Source organism: Salvia splendens, chromosome 18 (assembly GCF_004379255.2).
Source record: "Salvia splendens isolate huo1 chromosome 18, SspV2, whole genome shotgun sequence".
Taxonomy (NCBI): Eukaryota; Viridiplantae; Streptophyta; class Magnoliopsida; order Lamiales; family Lamiaceae; genus Salvia; species Salvia splendens.
In genome coordinates, this window is record NC_056049.1 from 3,100,419 (window position 1) to 3,122,658 (window position 22,240).

The 22,240-nt window shown below is 35.5% G+C and overlaps 3 protein-coding genes across 3 annotated transcripts; 2 read left to right on the plus strand and 1 right to left on the minus strand.

The window, feature by feature from the left end:
* Positions 1–4,265: 4,265 nt before the first annotated feature.
* Positions 4,266–5,708, plus strand: LOC121775894 (U-box domain-containing protein 8-like). Its single transcript, XM_042172976.1, has one exon. It carries the CDS (start codon positions 4,401–4,403, stop codon positions 5,496–5,498), a length of 1,098 nt encoding a protein of 365 aa, XP_042028910.1. The 5' UTR covers positions 4,266–4,400; the 3' UTR covers positions 5,499–5,708.
* Positions 5,709–14,995: 9,287 nt separating this feature from the next.
* LOC121776133 (NAD(P)H dehydrogenase (quinone) FQR1-like) lies at positions 14,996–16,363 on the plus strand. The gene is made up of 4 exons (XM_042173275.1): positions 14,996–15,149; positions 15,493–15,586; positions 15,664–15,926; positions 15,999–16,363. The coding sequence occupies exons 1-4, from the start codon at positions 15,127–15,129 to the stop codon at positions 16,228–16,230; spliced, it is 612 nt and encodes a 203-aa protein (XP_042029209.1). The 5' UTR covers positions 14,996–15,126; the 3' UTR covers positions 16,231–16,363.
* Positions 16,364–17,515: 1,152 nt separating this feature from the next.
* On the minus strand, positions 17,516–19,256 carry LOC121776029 (transcription factor bHLH112-like). The gene is made up of 5 exons (XM_042173142.1): positions 18,934–19,256; positions 18,379–18,751; positions 18,231–18,296; positions 18,085–18,150; positions 17,516–17,999 (listed from the first exon to the last, which is right to left on the minus strand). Exons 1-5 carry the CDS (start codon positions 19,095–19,097, stop codon positions 17,817–17,819), a joined length of 852 nt encoding a protein of 283 aa, XP_042029076.1. The 5' UTR covers positions 19,098–19,256; the 3' UTR covers positions 17,516–17,816.
* Positions 19,257–22,240: the final 2,984 nt, after the last annotated feature.

The following is a 22,240-nucleotide window of genomic DNA, read 5'->3' on the forward strand; positions in this document are numbered from 1 at the left end:
TCAAAATTCAATGGTTCAATACTATGCGTGCAACAATACTATTGATGTGAATCAAATTGTACATTTTTATTCCCCTAACTTCACATGATTTATATAGTTTGATGCTTGCAAAAGTATGTTTTATGGTGTAGGAAGAGGAATAAATGGTGGAACAAAGAATGAATCTTGGATTGTGAAAAAGCTGTCCAGAAAGCTCTCAAAATTGGCCACCCGGCCAGGTGTATTTTAAGCCTAATAAAATACCCGACCGGGTATGATGTTTAGAACACGAAAATTCTAGCAAGTCCTCAAAATTGGTCACCCGGCCGGGTGAATTTTTTGCCCAATAATCCACCGGCCGGGTGGATCCATTATAACTGCCATATTGCAGTTAAAGGTGGCAGGAGGATTAAAGGAGGGGACGTTTTTTCGGAGGGTGGTGGTTTGGCAGAGAAAAGAAAAGTAAAAAAAGGGAGCTGAAGTGACGGTTTTTGGCAGAGGGGAAAGTGAGAAGGAGGGGGAGAAAGAGAGGAGGAAGGAGAGGAGGAAGAAAATCTGACCAACCTTCCGACGATCCGCCTCCATATCTCCATTCCACTCAACAAGAGCAAGCTTCCTACGGTTTTAATTGTATTATCACCATGTGCTTAGGCTAAGCTCTTTATGTTGCTCCAAGTTGTGATTTACACTTGTTTGAATGTATCTGCACCTTTGAATTCACGTTTTGACATCGTTGATGTGTTTAATGTTAGATTCTATCACTTTAGAGGCCTCTATCGTTATAGATTTTTAATCCTTGTTTATCGTCTCTTTAACATGAACTTGGATAGACTAATCAATTGATGTGTTGTTGAATTTGAATTGTTCAGAGGATAATTTGACAATGGATTAGGTAAGTTCTTATAGTAGATGATATTTTATTCCCGCGCTTCCGCAGGAAATTAATATCGTTGAAAGTTAATTCATGGAACAAGTGTTCAGCTGACTGTGAATTATACGTCGCAAACATGTTCAGTGCACGCGATTAGGTTGATTAATTAATCCCAAATATGTGCTTTCGATATAGGTGTAGAATGATTCAAGTCTAATGAGCAACTTGGAGTGACATGTTTCTCCCATCTGATTAGTCTTTCCTTAGTTAACTTGCAGCTTAATTTTATCATTAGCTTATACATATCAAAACCTTCAAAACAAAGTCCTTTTTAATTTTGTCTTTTGTTTGTTTTGGAATTAAATAATCTACGCCTCCCTGTGGTTCGACACTCGAAGTACTACAGTTGACTTTGTACTCTTGCAGATAGGTTGTAATATTAGAGCTATTTAATTAAACTTGTGTGTTTTTAATCCATTAATATAAAAGCTCAAAAATTACACATCAACTATGCTTGCAACAATCTCTTGACATATAATTTAATGGTTCAGACATATCGTCACGTAGGTTGTTCAATCAATCATAGACATATCGTCACGTAGGTTGTTCAATCAATCATAATTATACAAACCACTTCTCTTCTTTTTTTCTCTATTTATTATTAATTGGACATACCATGTCATAATATGTCTAGACTATATGATTTTTATTTTGATAGATTATCTCTCTCTTTTTTTGAGGGATGGGGTATATACTGATGTTATAGGTGTTCTGTGTTCATATAGATTTGTATTTTTTTAAAATTAAAAGTGGAATGGGAAAAGAAACAAAACATTTCTTGAATTGGTTAGTGACTAATCAATCTAGCAACCTTTTAGTATTTAGTTTTCTTTTTCCTCCCTTTTTGCCGTTTCTTATTAAACCATGACAGGTGTTACGTTGATGATTCAAGAATTATGGGTCGAGGCGATTATGACCACATAAAATATATACATGTAAGAAACAATTTGATTGGACTGAATAAAAAGGGTGAAAACCTGAATTTTCTGATTCTTGATGGATTAGGTTCATCACCCATCATTTTCAAGAATTAATTTAACATTTGTTTCCTTGAGATTGATACAAGTCAGTCGGTTGGGCAGAATGCGACTAAGTCTGTGTAATTTGTGAGAGGTGTAAAATGACTCACTTAATAATGAATTATATGTGAGAATAGAATGATAACAATAGTTTCCATTTATCATCAAATAACTGAATTAATGAATATCTAATAATATAATAATAATAATAATAATAATAATAATAATAATAATAATAATTCTAATCCCATATGTATTGATTATTGACTATAGTTTCTTAACGGTGACACCAAACCTTTTAATTTCCAAATGTATCCATTCATATTAAATAGCGCATCAAAATGAATATTTTTAGAATATCTCATTAATATCAATTAATAAATGTTTGGAGGATAAATTTCTCTCATAAAAAAAGAGATTGGTGGAAGGATTCTTTTTTATTATTAGGCGTGAATGTTAATTTTATGAAGAATGATCCCTAAACTATTTCATAAACCCCATTATAAAATTGATTATTTCTATACATGGAGTTGGCCTTATACTAGTACTTTAGATCCCTAATTTTGGTATTTAACCTCTATTACAATTAGTGTTTCCACCTTTTAAAATTGCTTTTTGATATCTTCAAGAAAAGACAAAAAAAAATGGGTAGGACTAGGGACATTCACATCTCTTTGAGAAAATTGTGTTAAATTTTAAATATATTTGTATCGTTATAGATAGCAACTATGTGTATAATTAGTGTTTTTATTCAATTTGAGGTAATTTATTAATTCAATAATCTGAATAAAAAATTAATTCGGATTTTTTAGATAATCGGCCCATAAAATGAGCTTTACAGGAGTATTTGCATTTTTCTTTTTTAAACATGTTATTCAGTCACATCGGTTGTTTTTTTTTTTGTTAATTTCACATTGATGAATAATTTATAGTCTCGACTTTTTTGGATCCGGATAACTAGTTTGTAATATGTTTCCATAAAAGACTTAAATTAAGATTTATTCATAATTTTCGTATCAATGTTTCAATGGATATAGAAAGCATGTATTAATTCGAAAAGGTTAACCCACTTACCATAAATTTTCCGTCTTTATTCCTGTTTAGTGGCTCGGATAGGTATTTGTGTCTATTTTGTTTAAGCAAATAATACTAATTCATAGTTTTATTAATTTATTTGTCAAAAACTTTGATTAAAAGTCAAAGTTTGATGAAGTCAAGATAATAAAATTGAGAAATAAATGAAGATGGTAAGATAAATCCTGAACAAGCACGCCTTCAAACATTACCCAAAAGGCAGAGTCGAGAGAATGATTTATTTCCCAAACTACCCTTTTGAAATGAATCTTCCTTAATTCCCCTTATTTTCCGGCAAAACCTACGACCGACAAAAATCCATGACACTCATTATAGTAGAGAAATTATGTTTAATATTTGAGTGAATTATAAAAATATGTTTGGATAATTAGGTTCTATTTTTATGATTGAACTTGAACCTATAAATAATAATATATGAAATGTTTTTCTATTATTAGAGATATTTTTGTCTTCTCTTACTTTTTTTTATGTGAGGAACAAAATTATCTATTGATTAAATCTACTACGGTATTATGTATGATATCTAAAATGATACTCCTATTAAATAATAATTCATTAGTTATGTTTTTGTGATTTTGATTCTATATTTTGTTTTAATTCTTCTTTCTTCATTAATTGTTTCCTTTTTATTTTCAAAATAAAAACGAAGAAATGAAGTGCACAAACAATATCAACCAAATTTCCTAATCAATATTAGCAAATTCAATTATTAAATATTTTAATTAGTAACTAATACCACTAATCTCGATCAAATTAACAAAATTCAGAACATTCGAGCAATAAATAGTATATCAAAATCTCAATCAACTTAAAGCGTGCCTTTTTTTTATTTTGATGAATAAATTTTAGTTTTGATTTTAGATATTTTCTTTTTTAATCTTATTGTCAACATAATATAATTTTTTTTTCCTTTTTTCTTCCAAAATGGAATTGAAGTGACGAAATGCACAAACAATCTCACCCAAAATCATAATCAATTTTTTTAAAAAATTCATTCAGTAAAGAAGTTATTTATAATAAATACCACCAATCCCAATTAAATCAACACAATTAAGATAAATCAGACCAATAAATATATGAAATCAACAATTAATAGCAGCAATCTCAATTAATCCTGATTTGTTTGTAAAATTTGGGAAAAGAATTAGGAGGGTAGTATCGTAATTAAGGTAGTGAGTGGAGAGAGAAGAAGCAGTGTCACAAGGGGAAGAGCTCTTCACCTCACACATATTAATCTCCTCTCTTCACAATTTCACAACTCACACTGTTTTCTTTTCTCAGAGCTCTCTCACGTAAACGGTAAACCTCATAAACCTCTCTCTCTCTCTCTCTCCCCATTTTTCAACTGACACAACCAGAAAAAAAAAATTAAAAAAATGGCCGCCGAATTGCCGGACGATTTCAAATGCCCCATTTCTCTGGAGATAATGTCCGACCCAGTCATCCTCTCCTCCGGCCACACCTTCGATCGCGCCTCCATCCAGCGGTGGCTCGACGCCGGCCACCGCTCCTGCCCAATTACGAAATTGCCCCTCTCGGACCCCCCTTCCCTCATCCCCAACCACGCCCTCCGCAGCCTCATCTCCAATTTCACCCTCCTCTCCCTCCCCAAGCCCCCCCAAACCCCCAATCCCCAATCCCTAATTCACCTCCTCACCTCCCGCTCCTCCCACCTCGAACAGAAGCTCAATTCGCTCGACCAGCTCACCCGCCTCTGCAAGCGCGACTCCTCAATTCGCCACCGATTGGCCGAGTCCGGCGCCGTGTCGGCGGTCCTGAACTGCATCGGGTCGGGGGAGCCCGGCCTCCAGGAGAAATCCCTCCATTTCGTCCTCAATCTCAGCCTCGACGACGACTGCAAAGTAGGGCTCGTCGCCGAGGGAATCGTCGGGAAGATCGTCTACGCGCTCCACTGCGGCGTCGGAGACTCACGCGCGGTCGCCGCCACCGTGCTCACCAGCCTCGCCGTGCTCGAAGTCAACAAGGTCACGATCGGGTCGTACCCGGACGCGATCTCGGGTCTGGTATCCCTCCTTCAAATTGGCAATTCAAGAGAGAGGAAGGAGGCGGCCACCGCATTGTTCACTCTCTGCTCCTTCTCCGACAATCGAATTCGCGCAATTCAGTCCGGGGCGGTGCCGATTCTGATCCAGAACGCCGATTCAGGCCTCGACCGGGCCGTGGAGGTCCTCGGCCTCCTCGCAAAATGCAAGCTTGCTAGAGATGAAATGCTGAGATTTTGTGGGTTTTTGGATGTTTTGATTGGGATTGTGAGCAATGGGAGCTCAAGAGGAGTGCAGTATGCTCTGCTGACTCTGAGCTCCCTCTGTTGCTACAATGAAAAGATGGGTTTGGAGGCTTTGAGAGAGGGGTTGTTTGAGACATGTGTAGCTTTGCTTGAGGATGATAATGAGAAGGTGAGGAGAAATGCTAATATGTTGATTCAGATATTGCAAGGGAAGAGGAAAATATGATCTTGTTGTTGATAGAAGTGTGGTAAAAAAAAATTGATCTTGAAGGTAAGTAAGTAGCAAGTTTTTGTAATTTTTTCAGTGTTGTTGGATAGGATATTGTATAAAGAATGACTTACTAAGGAATCTGGTTCTTTGTTGTACATTTTCAAATAATCAGATGATGCATCTCTCAGAATAGGTAGATACTGAAAGATCAGAATTTGGTAGTGACTCTGTGTTTTTGTCCAAATGGTATTAATGCTTTCTGATTCCTCACTGCAATATGACCGTTGCTAGGATTATTCTTTTGCTAGCAATTTGAATTTTTGTGGAAGACAAATTCTCTGAGTTGTTCTCTGTTTTGGTGAATTTGCTGTGTGGAGGTGAAGCTACAGTGGTGTAATTTGTGAAGACTGCTTTTTTATGAAAGAATCAACTATTTTGCAATATGGTGAGGCCTCTTTTTTCATGCAAGAATCAACTGTTTAGTGAAATGTACTTGGCTCAAGCATGTTGTTTTGGTATATTTGTCTTTGCCTTTTGCATATTCCTTCTTCTCATTTGCTTTGATGCAAAACATACCTTTTGTTGAGAAGTTTCTAACTTTCATATGTTCTGTTATGTCCTTGACTCAATTTAGTTTCAGATTCTGCAATTTGAGGTAGATGGTACATTTCTTAATAATTGATTTGTAAATTGATGTGTGGATAATACTCCCTCCGTCCCGGGCTACTCGCTCATTTCCTTTTCGGCTCGGAGATTAAGGACTGAGTGTATAGGAAAGTCAAAAATGACGGCTGTAGGTGAAAGTTTTTACTAAAAATGGAAAAAGTGCAAGTAACTTGGGACGCCCAAAAAGGAAATAAGTGCGAGTAGTGCGGGACGGAGGGAGTATTATATTTTGGTTACTTGTTAGAGCATCCATCTTGCTCTTTGGCAAGAGTACGGATGTAGACTCGGACCCACTTTTATTACTTTTTTACTCCATACTCTTCCCCAATAGCACAACACTCACATCCATGTTCAAGGGTCTCATCATTCCATTATTTAATTTAAATACTTCAATTACTAAAAATACATTAAAATATAAAAATTACATAATTAAATCCTAAAAAATTAAAATTACAAACTTAAAATTCTAAAAAATAAAAATACATAATTAAAATCTTAAAAATAAAAATACATAATTAAAATCCTAAAAAAATCCTCAAGGGTCCCATCATTCCACCCGTATCGCCCATCGGGGGAATCTTGGTCGTCATTCGGGTAAGGCTGGTAGCCACCCGGAACTTGAGAACCTTGGGTTTGAGGAGGGGCCGAGAATTGCGTTTTCGGACTAGGGAATGGTTGTGAGCCGAACCATTCATGGTTCCAACCGCGGGAGTCGGAGGGGTGATCGCCGGAGTCAGACATTTTTTTTGTAAGAGTGAAAGATTGAAAATTGATATGAGAAGATGAAGAATTTAGAAGAGAATTGTGTAGTGTGGTGTGAAATTTTTTGTGTGGAAGTGGGGGAATTTATAGATGAAAATGTGAATTTTGGGGAAAAATTGAAAAATAAATTAAAAGTGGGAAGAAAACGGATATAATTTATTGGGAAGTGGGAAAATATTTTTTTATTTAAAATTGATTTTTTAAATTAAATTCAATTTTTTTAAAAAAAGTAAAATAAAAAATGCCAACGGCTTTGCCGTTGGCCAATCCCATCGCGCCACGTCAGCCTGCTCAGCGGCATGGATGCCAGCCACGTCAGCGGCATGGATGCCAGCCACGTCAGCCTGCTCAGCGGCACGGATGCCGTCCGTTCGGATGAGCAGCGCTGCGGATGCTCTTAGGCTAGAGCTATGATTTTATCCGTAGAGTGGTGTACCAAAGTGATTGCAACGTTGGTGAGTAAAAAATATGACATGATTGTGGGTCTGATTCCCTGTGTCGTTGAAATATGCAACCAAGCTAGTTGAATAATGTGGCATCAAGGAATATAGTAGTATGTATTTCAATATTACAAAAAAAAGTATTTTGAATTTGTTGTAGCTGCCGACCTCTAAAAGTGATGAGGTGATTAATATAAAGAAGAATGGATCAAATCAAAACTTGGTGATTGGGATTAGATTGTTGTCACTTTCACTATGATTTGGTTGGTGGTGATTAGCAGCTTCCCGGAAAAACCTAAATTGCTAAATTGGACTAATTATGCAATTTTGTGTTGGTAAACTTGGTTCTTAATTGGATAAATTAATGCTTTTGCTAACCTATTTTAGTATTGCAAGTGGTAACGTAGGAAGAATCTTTCAAAATTCCACATCAGAGGTTAGCCTGTTTGGTCCTCATCTTTGAGATTATTCGATATAAGTAATTATTTTTATTAAAAGGATTTATGGGATTGCTATTTGTGCACATTGTAGAATTATTCTCAGTGATGCCAAATTTTGGCTTCGCATAGCAGTAGGTATAGCCATTTAATTAGCATATGTATGAGTGAAAATTTGTCTCTTTCATTAATATAAAGAGATAATAGGCCTTATTTCATAGGTGTAATCAAATGATAACTGCATATTTAGTGATACAGTAACTAATAATTAAAATTTGGCTTTTTGATTTTTAGATCCGATATCAATAAATTACAAATATTGACAAAACAATATCCCATTTAACTCTGGTTGACATTTGTATATTTTAATCCAAAAGACTGTATATTTTAATTCAAAAGACTTTCTTATGAAGAAAGTTGACATTCGTATATTTTAATCTTGATAGTGCATCCGTATGTATTGACATTAGATTTGAAAATCTAATATCCGAGATTTAATTATTAGTTGTCACTAAATATGCAGTTATCATTCTAGTAGAACCACGTACTCCATATTTAAATTCAATATTTTACTTTCACAATTTTTTATAAATACAATTCATATTTTATTGACTTAGTTTCACATAAATTTTTGCATTTTTTTTTACATTTTTTAAAAATACGTGCAGATTCCAAATGAAACAATATTTAATCCTAGACGGGGTTAATAAATAGAAGAATGAGGTATATTTTTGTCATGGGACACGAGGACCCAACTTCAACAAATTAAAGTAAGGATTGGATTTTATACAAAGTGTATTCTTCTAATGTGAATGATAGGATTGAATTTGTACAAGGAGGTGATGTTCGGTTAGCAAGATAAAATAATATCAAGATACAATCTATGATTGAGTTGTGAGATTATTTTAGTCATATGGGGTTAGCTATGACTAATTATCCCATGATTATCCATTTATGATTGAGTTATAGGGTTGAATCTTATGAACCAAACACACTACAAATTTAATACCGGTTACAATCTTGCAAACCAAACACCCCGGAGTGTATTCTACGTATTCTTCTAATGTGAACTATAGAATTGAATTTTATACAAAGAGTGTATTCTTCTAGTGTGAACTATAGAATTGAATTTTATACAAAGAGTGTATTCTTCTAATGTGAATGATTGTATAAAGCATTTGATTTTAGCAAATAGAAGTATCTATAGAGCCTTATCTAGAAAAAGCGAAAAGTAGTATAAAAATACATAAATTTGTCCATAAATGAAGGGCCGAGTTGAAGTAGTTCCATGGATGTGATATTTCGTTTTTTTTGTGTATGTAATAAATGAATATAATTGCAAAAACTGGTCCTTCATTTCGGTTTGGGATTGATGGCCTAATATTGTACTGGGCTCTTTGATATCTGGTCCATATCAGTGTTATGCATAGGGAAATATTGGATATTATATAGTATGATAAAAATAGAGTAATTAGGTGTGGGAAAAAGGCATGAGTTGAATGGTATATTCTATATTGGTGGAGGGGCCGATTGAGTGAAATAATAATGTTGTGATTTGACTTGAAATAAAAGGAGCTTCATCGATTCCTTCTAATTCTATTGTTTGCATGCTTTTTCACTTCTATTCATTGCCAATTATGTCTCTCTCAATTCTTGCCGCAACATACACATTACTTTTGATTTGGATACATTTCATCTCTCACTCTCTCCTAGTGGGGTTCGAGGATCGACCGACCCCACATCTGGCTCATGAGAATCGAAAAACTTCATTAAATTCAAATTCTGGCCTCTACAATGCGACAATTCCATCTCTGTCCTTTGGGATTTTGTTTTTCGTATGCCCCGTGCTTCTGTCTCTTTGAGAATGGAGACAACTTTCTTCATTGTGTTTGACGGTGAATCCATATATTGAACAAAGGCATTATTACAAGCACGCCATGAGATGGAAGAGATGGACAGTCATAAAGGAGCATGTGTTGTTCCTTAACTGTTAACTCTGATTATGCTTTGCACATTAACATCATTACATGTCCCCAAAATGTTTACATAAAACATACAAGAACTAATTCCAGAAGATAAACGTGTTTTGTGCTAATTTGAATCACTGCATTTCGGTACATTTCTTCGGACACATATTAACAATTGTTAAATCTAATCTATATATATATATATATAGGGATATATATAAAATAAAAGGCGAGTTTTGGCCTTAATTTTGAATATTTATAAAGTTTTGGGTATGAAGTTAAATATTTATAAGTTTTGTGCTTACATTTTTTTCTCCGTTAAATTACTTTTAAATGATGTAATTTATTGATTTATACTAATGTGGTATCTAATCAAATCCGTGACTAAGAAATTATGTAACCGATGTAAATATATACTACTATTTGAATGTAGGTGGCAGTTTCAAAACATCACCAACGAGCACTCAACAAATTTAATGTGATTTATACTAATAATAAGTTTGGGAATATAAATTGAAATGCACCCTTTCAATACAAAGAAGCATTTCAGCGTTTAATGTAATCGCATAGTATAAATATATATTTAAATGTGGGTTGCAGTTACAAAACGTACTCACAAACAATTACTCAACAAATTTAATGTGATTTTAAGTTTTGGAATATAAATTGCAATGAACCCCTCCCTTCAATGAAAAGAGAGATTTTGGCGTTTATATATTGGTTTTCCATACTGAAATCCGAGCTAGAAACAAACATGGCAAAAAGCAGGATAGTTACCGTCTCCACGCTGCAATTCTCTTGCAACGATGATGTTCGTACAAACGTCAAAACAGGTGAATCCTCTTATTTTTCTGCATTTTGTAATTGTTTTTGTTCCTCTGTATTCCATGCTTTAGGGAATAGTTTTTTTTTTTCACACACACACACACACATCGGAGTTCGAGATACATTGGCAAGCGAACTAGCCTCCCCCATTCCTTCGTGGCCGCACGACCTAGCTCTCTTCCCAGCCCTTCGTGGCCCCAACGAACTAGCCTCTCCCAGCTGGTACTAGGCATGTAAGCTATATACCACCTCGTGGCCCCCAAACGAACTAGCCTCTCGCAGCTGGTACTAAGCATGTAAGTTATCCACCCCTAGACGGGTCAAGCACGTAAGTGAGGCACCATCAGACGGGTCCAGGCTCGTAAGCTTGCAAAGCCCCAAGGCAACCAGCCTTGTAATCGCCCACAAGGGAAATTAATCTCAAGTTGCGCCATCCAGGATTCGAACTCAAGACCTCCTGGATGGCGCGGTATCCTTGCCACCATCCTCAACCACTTGAGCTAGGGGGCTTGGATATGCTTTAGGGAATAGTTGAGAGTTGAGATTTTAGAGGAATTTTAATATGTACACATGAATTAGTAAGATTTGTTTAGTGTTGTACTTGATGTTATGATTAGGGGAGGGGGTTTCAGATGCTTTTCAGAAGCATTTTTATGATGAAGAGCGAATAGTAAACTACAAGAGACACAATAAAATTTGGAAGGTTTTATTATTCATTTTAATGTTATTGATTATTTAGATAAATATATTTTTGTGTCTATGCTGTAAGGTAAAACTTGAAAGGTTTTGTAAATGTTGTTAACTTTTAGTTTATGTCTATAAATACATGCTTTTTTATTACTGCTTCCTTGATTCAACTCTAACAGCCGACGACGAGAGTTCTCCTTGAACGGTGTATGGAGACGGTGGAGCTATAGTCCTATGAGAGAGTGAAAAGCAAAGAGCCAAAGATCCAAGTCGGAGATTATGGACAAAGAGTCGTGTGGGAGAATATGAAAGAAAAAGATCACTTTTAAATCCTATTTTGAGGCTTATTCTATGTCGGAGTGCATGATATTAGTTTATATTTTAACTTTTTATTAATGTTAGTTTGTGTTATTTTTGAGTTTATTTCCGTCTTATCTATAATAGTTCTTTTTTTCACAAATAAAGAAATCATAGCTAATGTTTTTACATCCGTCTCGAACTTCGGCACTTTCATAGTGGTCATGCAAAAAAAACATCCGAAGTCAAGGAAATGTCAAAAGGAAGCAAAGACAAAGAACATAAAATATCACATTATTTCTGTGTACATGCACAAATTATCCATTTGGAGATGAAGGAGGAAAATAATTAAACTGAGGCTGAGGTTGAATCAGTGGTAGATTGAGGGAGATAGGCAGTGGAAAGAAGTTGTGGCGCTTGGAATTTTACAATGTCAAATTAGTAGAAGGAAGATATTTTAAATCGCGCATAGCGCGGGTGTTACACTAGTGAATATAACAAGCTCTTTTATTGGGGACTTGGGGTGTTAATGATTTGTCGTAAGCTAACTACATAGTGTTAAAATAATTACATCCGAGTCCCACATCGAAAATATGAAGTAAAATTATTATAAAGAAGAGATAAACTCAAATAATTAGTACTCTAATAGTTGATTTGAGAATTTTGGTGTAATCGAATAAAAAACTCAAATATCACTAAAGTTTGATATATTTTGCACCAGGAGGCTATGAGGCCAAATTGAGAAAGCAAAAGGGCATGGAAAGGCCTATCTATTTGTACAAAATATTCAAATTGGGCTGTTTAACATTATTACAAGAATTCAAGTACGGAAAGTGTCCAATATTTGTATCGAGTAGAGTTATAAGCTACTCATTATTAGCTAGTAAATAATTATAGCTTGCCATAACTTTGAAAATTGAGAAAAACTATAAAGTTTGAATTTGTTATCAATTATCCCATAGTGAAAATTCAGGTCGCTACGTATAGTATGTTGTTCATATTTTTCATCGAAACAATATCATTTAATTTATAAAATACAATATTGATTATTTTATCAACGGTGGCATCCAAATATAATTTTTCTAGTTCCATATCATATACAATTTCACCACAAAAGATCATATTTTGTTCAAATCAAAGTTTTATTTGTCTAAACAGTTCCGTTAGTTGGGTGGTTAGTTGCCTTGATTTTTGGACAAAATATCATATTGTGTCTAAATCAAAGTTTAGATTTGTATCAAATTGACACTTAATTGTTTAGGAAGTTTTGCCATTTTCCTAAAATGAAAAAGAAAATGGATGACGCTAAGCTATCATCATTTATGATGTAAAACCTAAACTCCCTCGCATTAAAACTTTCTTTTTCTATGTTTGAAAGTTATAAATTTGACTTACTCAAGATGATTTGCATGCCTATTACAACTTGATAGTTAGTTAACCCTATCTAATGCGAAGAGCATTCAAGAAGATAAAATATGAGAAGAGCATGAATTACATGATGCATGTATCATCATTATGTATGCAAAATCAATTAATACATAAATATTAAGTCTTGTTTGGTTGTAACTTTTGTTCAAACAATTTTTTTATCACCCATTTAATTAAATTTGTGGTGAATATCGAATTAGCGTGTTACATACTTTCTGGATTCCGCTAATACCGAGTGTTAATTTTAATTGTGTGTAGGTTGAATTAATTAGCAATAATCTAATGCAAGACCTAATTTTAATTATAAATCATAGACTAGCTTAATTACTAAAAAGGTGTATAGATTCAGCACGGTGCATCTAATTATATATTCCCTAGTATAGGGGGAGGTTCGTTTAATTTTATTGTCTTCGTTAGCTAATTAGTGGCTCTAGTAATGGGAAAAGTCGGCTTGAATATTGATTGATATCCAAGCTTTGTTTCATCCAATAGAGATATAATCCATAGTGGACGTAGAAAAAATTACTGATAGAATCATAGAAGTTATATTTGAAAATATATTTGGATAAATTTGATTTTTTTAAAAAGATTTAAAAATTAAAGTTATTGGAATATTTACAAGAAAAGAAAAATGTGAAGTTTAAATTATGCATAAAAGATATTGATTTCCAATGAAGTCTAAACTTATTTATAAACGTAAATGATTTTTTTTTATTAAATAACAATATCTTTAGCCTTTTTTTTTGGCCGGTAATATTTATTTTCCACAAATACTTACATGATGATCTCGTTTAATGACGAAGGCGAAGTTGGCGGCGGATGTATTCAGTTTAATTCATTAAATGTTCATTTCATCGCCATCTCGTTAAGTCTAGTCAACTTAGTATTTTTTTCCCTCATAAAAGATGACGGCAATTGAGCATCAGTATTATGTATGCAAATTGCCAAATTCATTAAAAAAAATCTTCATATAACAAAAAAAAATCCTCAAATTATATCTTCTTCTAATTAATTTAAAATCAATTCAAACAAATTAAAATAATGCTCAGTTTCTCTGCAGCTTTATCTTCTATTCAATATTTCTGGTTTCATCAAAATCAGCCATGACTATTTTTATGCAAATTGGTAAGTTCAAATAGACCATCTAGGGTTGATAAGAATTTTAATGCCTAATTGATAAAGTATGACAAAAAAATAAGAAAAAAGTAATTGAAATTGTGCGGTGGATAGATAAATTAAAAAAGAAAGAGAAAAAAGTTGTTATAAATGGATATGAACTATTTGTACGAGACATCTAAAAAGAATATGATATGTTTGTGTGTGAACAATGTTTTAAAAACCGGACCGGTAAGCGAACCGGTGAAGCTACTGGTTCATGGTTCAACCAGTCGGACCGGTTTAATCACTGGTCGAACCGTTTTATTGTTACAAATATGTATAATTCAATTTATAATGTAAAATATAGTATCCAATATAATGTAAAATATAGTGTCCAATATAATGTAAAATATAGTGTCCAATATAATATGATCAATTTATAATAGTAATGTATAACATTGTTTAATGTTCTTATTTTTCCATGAGGGGCTTGTGGTGGAGTGGTTAAGCTCTTGTTAATTGGAGTGGAGGTCATGAGTTCAAGCCATTCCAACAACAAGTTTTAAAAATTTTGAACACAAAAAGCAAAAACCGGTTTCCGGCCAGACCGGTCCAACCAGTCGGTTCAAACGGTTCTCGGTGGCTCAACCTCACACTGGTCTAAATAGGTAAACCGGATCGGACTACCTATCGGTTCGTGGTCGAACCGGCCGGTCCGGTTTTTAAAACACTTTGTGTGAAGGAATGCAGGAATTCATTTGGAATTACGAATTAGGATTGTAAGATTAAAGTTACGACGATGACGATAAATGTGATATCAAGAATCCAAGCAAATTGAAGAATTCAAATTCCATGAATGAGGAATAATAAATAGAGGAATGGAGATGCAGAGTGTAGTTATCTAGGCAAACCCTAAAAAAATTACTTTAGTCAACGGCTGCTCTCTTCGAAATTATATATACCGCCATTTCCTCTCATTATTCATCATCTTCACCAAAAACAAATAACTCCACACACACTGAGATCCTTTAATTCAATGGCAGTCAAGGTCTACATAGTGTATGTATCTCTCTCTCTCTCTTCATCTCCAATCTCACTTTTCTCATATATATAGTATGTATATATATATATATATATATTCATTTGCAGAATCCTCTGTTTCTTGATACTTGTCTGATCTTTGATACACTTGCCAATTTTATCCAAATATGGTGATTCTTTGTGTCATGCATATATAAGTCATGGATCAGATGTGTTTTCACATACATTGTAAAATCAAAACTTGAAATCTTTGTCAAGATCTTAAATTCCCATATTAAATAACTCTAGGTGTAGTATTTACCTATATATTGCTTGAACATTTTCTGATTCTCCGATGTGGGATGGTTTGAACCCCCGACAGTTACTACTCCACATACGGGCACGTCGAGAGACTCGGGGAAGAGATCAAGAAAGGAGCAGAATCAGTGGAAGGAGTAGAGGCCAAATTGTGGCAGGTTTGAAATCAAGAATTTCACAAACAAATAGCTTATTCATTCATTACATAATTTGAATGTTGTGTGACTGAAACAAGGTTGAAGAAACTCTTTCTTCTGAGATTCTTGCAAAGATGGGCGCCCCACCAAAGAGTGATGTCCCTGTGATCACCCCGGACCACCTCCCCGAAGCCGATGGCCTCATTTTTGGCTTCCCAACTCGATTCGGAATGATGGCTGCCCAATTCAAGGCCTTCTTCGATTCAACGGGAGGCTTGTGGAGGACTCAGGCGCTGGCCGGGAAGCCTGCAGGGATCTTCTACAGCACGGGAAGCCAAGGAAGTGGACAAGAAACCACAGCGTACGCGATAAATCAACACAACCTAATCCAATCAGCCCCTCTTCACTTGTACTAACACTCTTTGTTTTGCAGTTTGACAGCTATTACTCAGCTCACTCATCATGGTATGATTTTTGTCCCCATTGGCTACACATTTGGAGCTGGCATGTTTGAGATGGAGCAGGTCAAGGGAGGTAGCCCCTATGGCGCCGGGACCTTTGCTGGAGACGGCTCCAGACAGCCCTCCGAGATTGAGATGGCCCAAGCCTTCCACCAAGGGAAGATCATCGCCACTGTCGTGAAGAAGCTTAAACAATCTGCTTGATCTCCTCATCTCATCAACACTTGTTGTTCTTCATTATGTTGCTGTTTTGTTACACTATACTTCATATGTTGTCACATTATTACTCTTATGTTTGAAATCATCATAGACTAATAAAGTTTGTTTTTTTTAAGTACATACAAGTATTATTATCACTAAACTTTTAACTGATAACAGAATTTACAGATCATGTTCCAAACTTGACAAAGAAGTCAAATAATATAATGAGGAATGATTACCTAAAACAGCTGAAGCATTAATCAAGGCAAGTAAGAGAAAAGCAAAGTGTGGCATGAAGCTTGTCTTCTTTAATCTCTGCTTCACAATGAAGCCTCAATGCTTTTACTTTTTATTATGCTTTTTCCTTTTCTTCTCTCCTGATTTTAAAGTAAAACATGCCCTTAATCGAGATAAAAATCAATTCTTTTCAGCAGTAAACGTAAGCTTATCTTTGATGCTTCTTTGTATGGTATAATTCCTATCAATCCATCATATTTAAGTCCTTCACAAAAGAGATTAGCTAGAAAGCACATGCCACAGACACCATCAACAAAAATTTGGTACCATCTCAAAGTTTTTACACCTTTTGAATGCATAAATTCAAAGCAAAGTCTCATTCACACACATCAAAGCTCTGATCCATTTTCTTCTTCTAATTACATGATGTATAAAATGTTGTGCAACAAACATCAGAAGTACTAACTTTGTACTTGTGAAAGAACATCAATTCCTCCACTAGATTGGAATCAGCATATGGTTAGTTTACAATTTAATTTCAACTATCAAGAAAATTAAGCATAATTAAGTGTACTTTTTTATTGAGAGAGAGAGCTAGATACCATGAGAATATTTGATCAATAAACAACAAATATAGAATGAAACAGATGGGGTAATGTTCTATTCGGATAAAAAGAAATCAAAGTCGGATAATTTGACCTTGACTTATTTCATATATATTCTTGTTTTTCATCCATCACCTCCATGGATACATCATTTCTCCTTCTTTTTTTTGGTCAGTGAAGCTTCTTTTGTCTCAATGACTCAAATTTCTACATGACCCCTCACCACTGATCTGAAATCTCAAAATATTTTATACTAAATAATTCAAAATATTAAAATATGAAATTAAAATTAGTATAATGGCATTGTAGGTATAATCAGAGGCTGCCCCATCATCTCAATGGGTGTATGTTGGGATGCTATCTAACTCCCTTTACATGTAAATCCTCCACTAACAAATATAACAAAATTAAAAACAAACTCTCCATTAATAAAACAAAGAAGCAAGAACTGAAACTCTTAATGCATATTAATAATCTTCTCACAAACAAATTAACTACAAGTTTAGCAGTCCATTTTCCTACACCTCCTCTTGATCAATTGTACTTTATTACAATTATATGAAATGCTACATTGATTAGTTCTACATTCTTTCAAAGATGTGGCCCAGCATTGTCCCTTTTCCCTCTTTACCTTTTTCTTGCTTTTCTTGAAAACATGTATAACAACAATGGAGAGCGGCCTTCATTCTTGCCACTTCCAAATCTTACATTATTGTCTCTTTTTTGGTGTGTAAATAGTCATGATATCTATCTGAAGCTTGGTGTCCAGAAATCTGAGGTGGTCTCGGTTGCAACGGGGAAGGTGCTCGATATAGGGACGAGGCACAGCCCTCGAGTTTTGAGGTCCTTTGTCACCCCTTCCTCATCCCCACTCCTCTTTTGGCACTGGACTGTTGTAGCTCCATATTTCAAGTATGGAGTGCTTAAGCCCTGAAATTGAATTATAGAAACATAATCAATACAGATTTTTTTATGAATTAAATGAACTGAAACTGAAACTGAAACTGAAACATACATGGACTTGATCATGGAGATACTTGATGTACTCGATCGCTTCGTGGAGAACGGATGCAGTGTCAGTCTGAGAGTTTAATTCACAATCTTAGCATTCTTGAAACTAATTGTATAACTTTTTATCATAATGATGAATTCCAAAGTTACCTTTCCGAAAGGCGAAACCAACTGCTGGAGCGCGGTGATTCTGTCCCCGAGTTTCTCTTTTCGAACCTGTTGAAGAGAGAAAGCTAAAAGTTAACATCTGTTTTTCCAAGTCCAAAACAATTTTTTTTTTTTTCAGAGCTGTGCATACCTTAAAGGTTGGCAGTGGTGATGGAGTTTCGATTCGCGGGCGTTTATATGAAGGTTGGTTGGCTGCTTTCTTCACCGCTGTGGCTTGTTCATGCTGCTGCTGATTGCTGAGAGATGATTGAAGGAAATGAGTTGTTGGTTGCAGCAGCGGACGAACATTAGGTCTAGCCAAAAATCCATTTGAATTCATCTGATCATAAACAGTTTGATGATGATGATCTAATGAAGATGGAAGGGGTTGAGAATCAGTGTCGAAGAGAGTCTGCAACAAGGTTGAATATGATTCACCAAAACTTGAATCTTCTTTGCTGGATGGCCGATAATTCATGCTTGAATCGAGTAGAAAATTGGAATAATTTTCTTCTGATTTTCCGCTGCAAAACGACAAGTGGAGAAAACATGGATATATAAGTAATTCAACCTCCTTTTTCAGGCAAGTCCAAAAACACTCATTTTTTTATTAGGGTTAGTTGTGAATTAACCTTCTTCATCAATAATGTCACATAAATCTTTTAACTTTTTTTTAGAGAAAAAAATAAAATAAAATATTACTCACAGCATATCTTGATGGTTCCAGCTATCAGGAGGCGAAAGGCCGACTCCCGTGTTGTGGTGATGAAGATCGGGGCTGGGCCAAACGAAGCTCCCTAGCGAACATGGCGACGAATTGAAGAGATTTTGGGGCGAATTCCACCAGCTTAATCCGACCTCTTCTGCCATGGATGCAGCTGATATGATCAACTTTTTTGGTTTTGGATTTTGTTTTTCTACTACACTTGAAATCTTGTTGAGTTTGAGGTGGGAAGTATGTGTGTGGCTCTATATATATACATTCATGTATGTGTTTGTAGATGAGAAAATGGTGTAGGTAAGGATTGGAATCTGGTCCCGACACTTGCTACATGTTTTCGTTATTAGACAATGCATATTAATATTCGGAAATACATTCTTACTATAAACAATTAATACTTCATTAGAAAAATCTTAATAGTGGAACATGCGAATGTTAATATAAATTTGATAAAATATAAATGAAAAAATTGAAATATTATTAATTTGAAGTACATAAATTGAGAGTGAGAGAAAAAAAAAGTAAAATGGTAGGCTATATTATCGAAAATAAATGGACATTTTTTTTTGTGAATTGGTGAAAAATTATTGATTATGGGCGGAGGAAGTATATACTACTTCTACTTACTAATTAATTAGATAGAGATTCGGGTAGAATTCTTTGTGTATTTGGTATATTTAGGAAGTGCGTGTATTATTCATTATTATATTTAGGTGTTGATTGTATCATTAAAAATTCCTAAGGTCATCCGCAATGTTGTCACTTATCCGTCTCATCTCTTCACTATTCATGAGTCCCAGTGTACTTTTCATCTCATCTCTTAACTAAGAGACAACATCTGCAGCCTTCCATATCTTAACCGTCTCTTAACTATCTCATCCCTTAACTATTCATTCAATTTCATTTTTTATTTTTATTTCCAACAAATTCAATTAATAAAAACACACTTCATTAAATAAAATAAAATTACAACTTAAAATTCTAAAAAAATTTAAAAAAAATACATAATTAAAACCCTAAAAAAATTAAAAATACATAATTTAATTTCTTCCGCTCCACTCTCTCTAAATTCAAAATCTCATAACTCAAAGAAGCAGAAGAAAGAGTTGTCTAATGACGATCATGTGCGTCTACTGGTTGCCAAATTTTTCCCAAATGTGCTCCATTAGATCCTCCTAGAGTTGGATGTGGGCGGTAGAATCACGTGTCCTTGCCCGAACAGACAGCCGCTCTTGCAAAGACGGATGCACTCCACTGCGATGCGGACTACTTGAGGTAGAGCTTCCCAGGGTTTCAGGGTCGAACCAATTTCCGCCTCAGGTCCTTCGTCGGCGACAATCATGTCGTGCAAGATTATGTCGTATACATGATGTTGACCATATTCTCCATAAACCACGTACGAGCCAGGGCTTTGATAATGTTGAATCGAGCTTGGAGAACCCCGAACGCTCTCTCCACATCTTTGCAAGCAGCCTCTTGCTTCTGCGCAAAAAGAGCATGTTTTTCGTTCATCGGCCTGTTGAACGTATTCACGAAGGTTGGCCACTTCGGATAGATGTCGTCGGCAAGATAGTACCCCATTTTATACTGGCGGTTGTTAGCAATGAAGTTGATGGCCGACGCTTTACCATTCAAAACTTCACTGAAGAGGTAGGATTGGTTGAGCACGTTGACGTCGTTGTTCGATCCGGGGACCCCGAAATACGCATGCCAAATCCATAGTCGGTAGCCGGCAACGACCTCGAGTATAACGGTGGGGTGGGTGCCTTTGTGGCCGCTCGTGTATGACCCCCTCCACGCCACAGGGCAATTCTTCCATTGCCAATGCATGCAATCGACGCTGCCAAGCATCCCGGGGAATCCATGCACTTCTTCGTGAAGTCGGAGCAGAAACTGACAATCTGCGGTGCTTGGTTTCCGGAGAAATTCGTCGGTGAAGGCTGCCCGGACGCCTTTGCAAAAGTTCATCAAACACATTCTCCCAGTGCTTTCTCCAATGTGCAGGTATTCGTCGAACACATCCGCCGTTTGTCCAGTATCAAGCTGACGGATTGCTGCAGTACATTTTTGGAGCGTCGTGTGACTGGGACGGCCAAAGGCGTCGAACCCTTCTTGGAAGTACTCTTCACGGGCTGCCAATGTATTTGCGATATGCTGAAATAGCCGTTTCCGCATGCGGAAACGGCAACGGAAGTAGGTCTCTCCCCATATCTGGTTCTCACAGAAGTAATCGCGTACCAACCTTACGGCGGCTTCCTCCCGATTACGATGGATGTATATCCGGGATCGCCTTTGAGGCGGCGCGGCCTCCTCCTCCTCCCTACGTCGATCTTCTTCTAGCGATTCTTCCATTATTCGACGCATTTGCTCAAATGGATCCATGAATGGATTAAATTTGGGAGAAGAATAATGTTTTGAGATGAAAATTGTAGAGTGTTTGAGAGTGTTTGAGTGAGAATAGAGAGTTTTTTTTTTATGGATTAATTTGTGGGAATGATTTGATATTTATAGAAGTGATTGGGGGCTTAAAATACAAAAAAATAAAAAAAAAATTGTAAAAAAACGGCTATAAACGGCTAGTATAATTTTGGGATTTTTTTTATTTTTAGGATTTTTTCTGAATTTAAAAAAAAACAAAAAAAATACATTTTCAACGGAAATAAACGACGCCTACTCGCAGGCCGGCGAGTGGGCGTCACAAACGAACCACAGCTCGCCACGTGGCCAACGCCCGTGGCGAGCTGTCTCGCGGGGCGCCTCTCCGCGGCGAGATAGGGGACGGGCTAGGGACGAGACGGAGCCTGCATCGCTGTCTCGATGCGGTCTCGTCTCTCCAAGACGAGATAGAGACAACATCGAGACGCGATGCGGATGGCCTAAGTTGCTATAAACTACAAAGAAAGGGATTTGGTTTGTGGGAAATTTTAATTTGAACTGACTTGCCACGTCGATGTTAGGACGAATATATAAGATACCTTTTTTATATCACTACAATATAAAAAATTATTAAATACGAATAATTTTAATATAATTAAGAATGTTAATTTGTATTTTTTTAATATACCATTAATGCTTTAAAAATAATTTTGTTGTTAGTGTCTTAATTAAAACTAGAGGACGCAATGTAAAAAGCATATAACAGCAAAAGATTATTTTAAGTTGTTCTTAATTTAGGAATCCTTTTTTTCTGTCCAAATTGTTATTTTTTTCTCGATTTTTATGCCCTTAAAAATTCATTTGTTTTGTATAAATATTTTTAAAAATATTTGTAGGATTTAATTGTGCGTCTTAA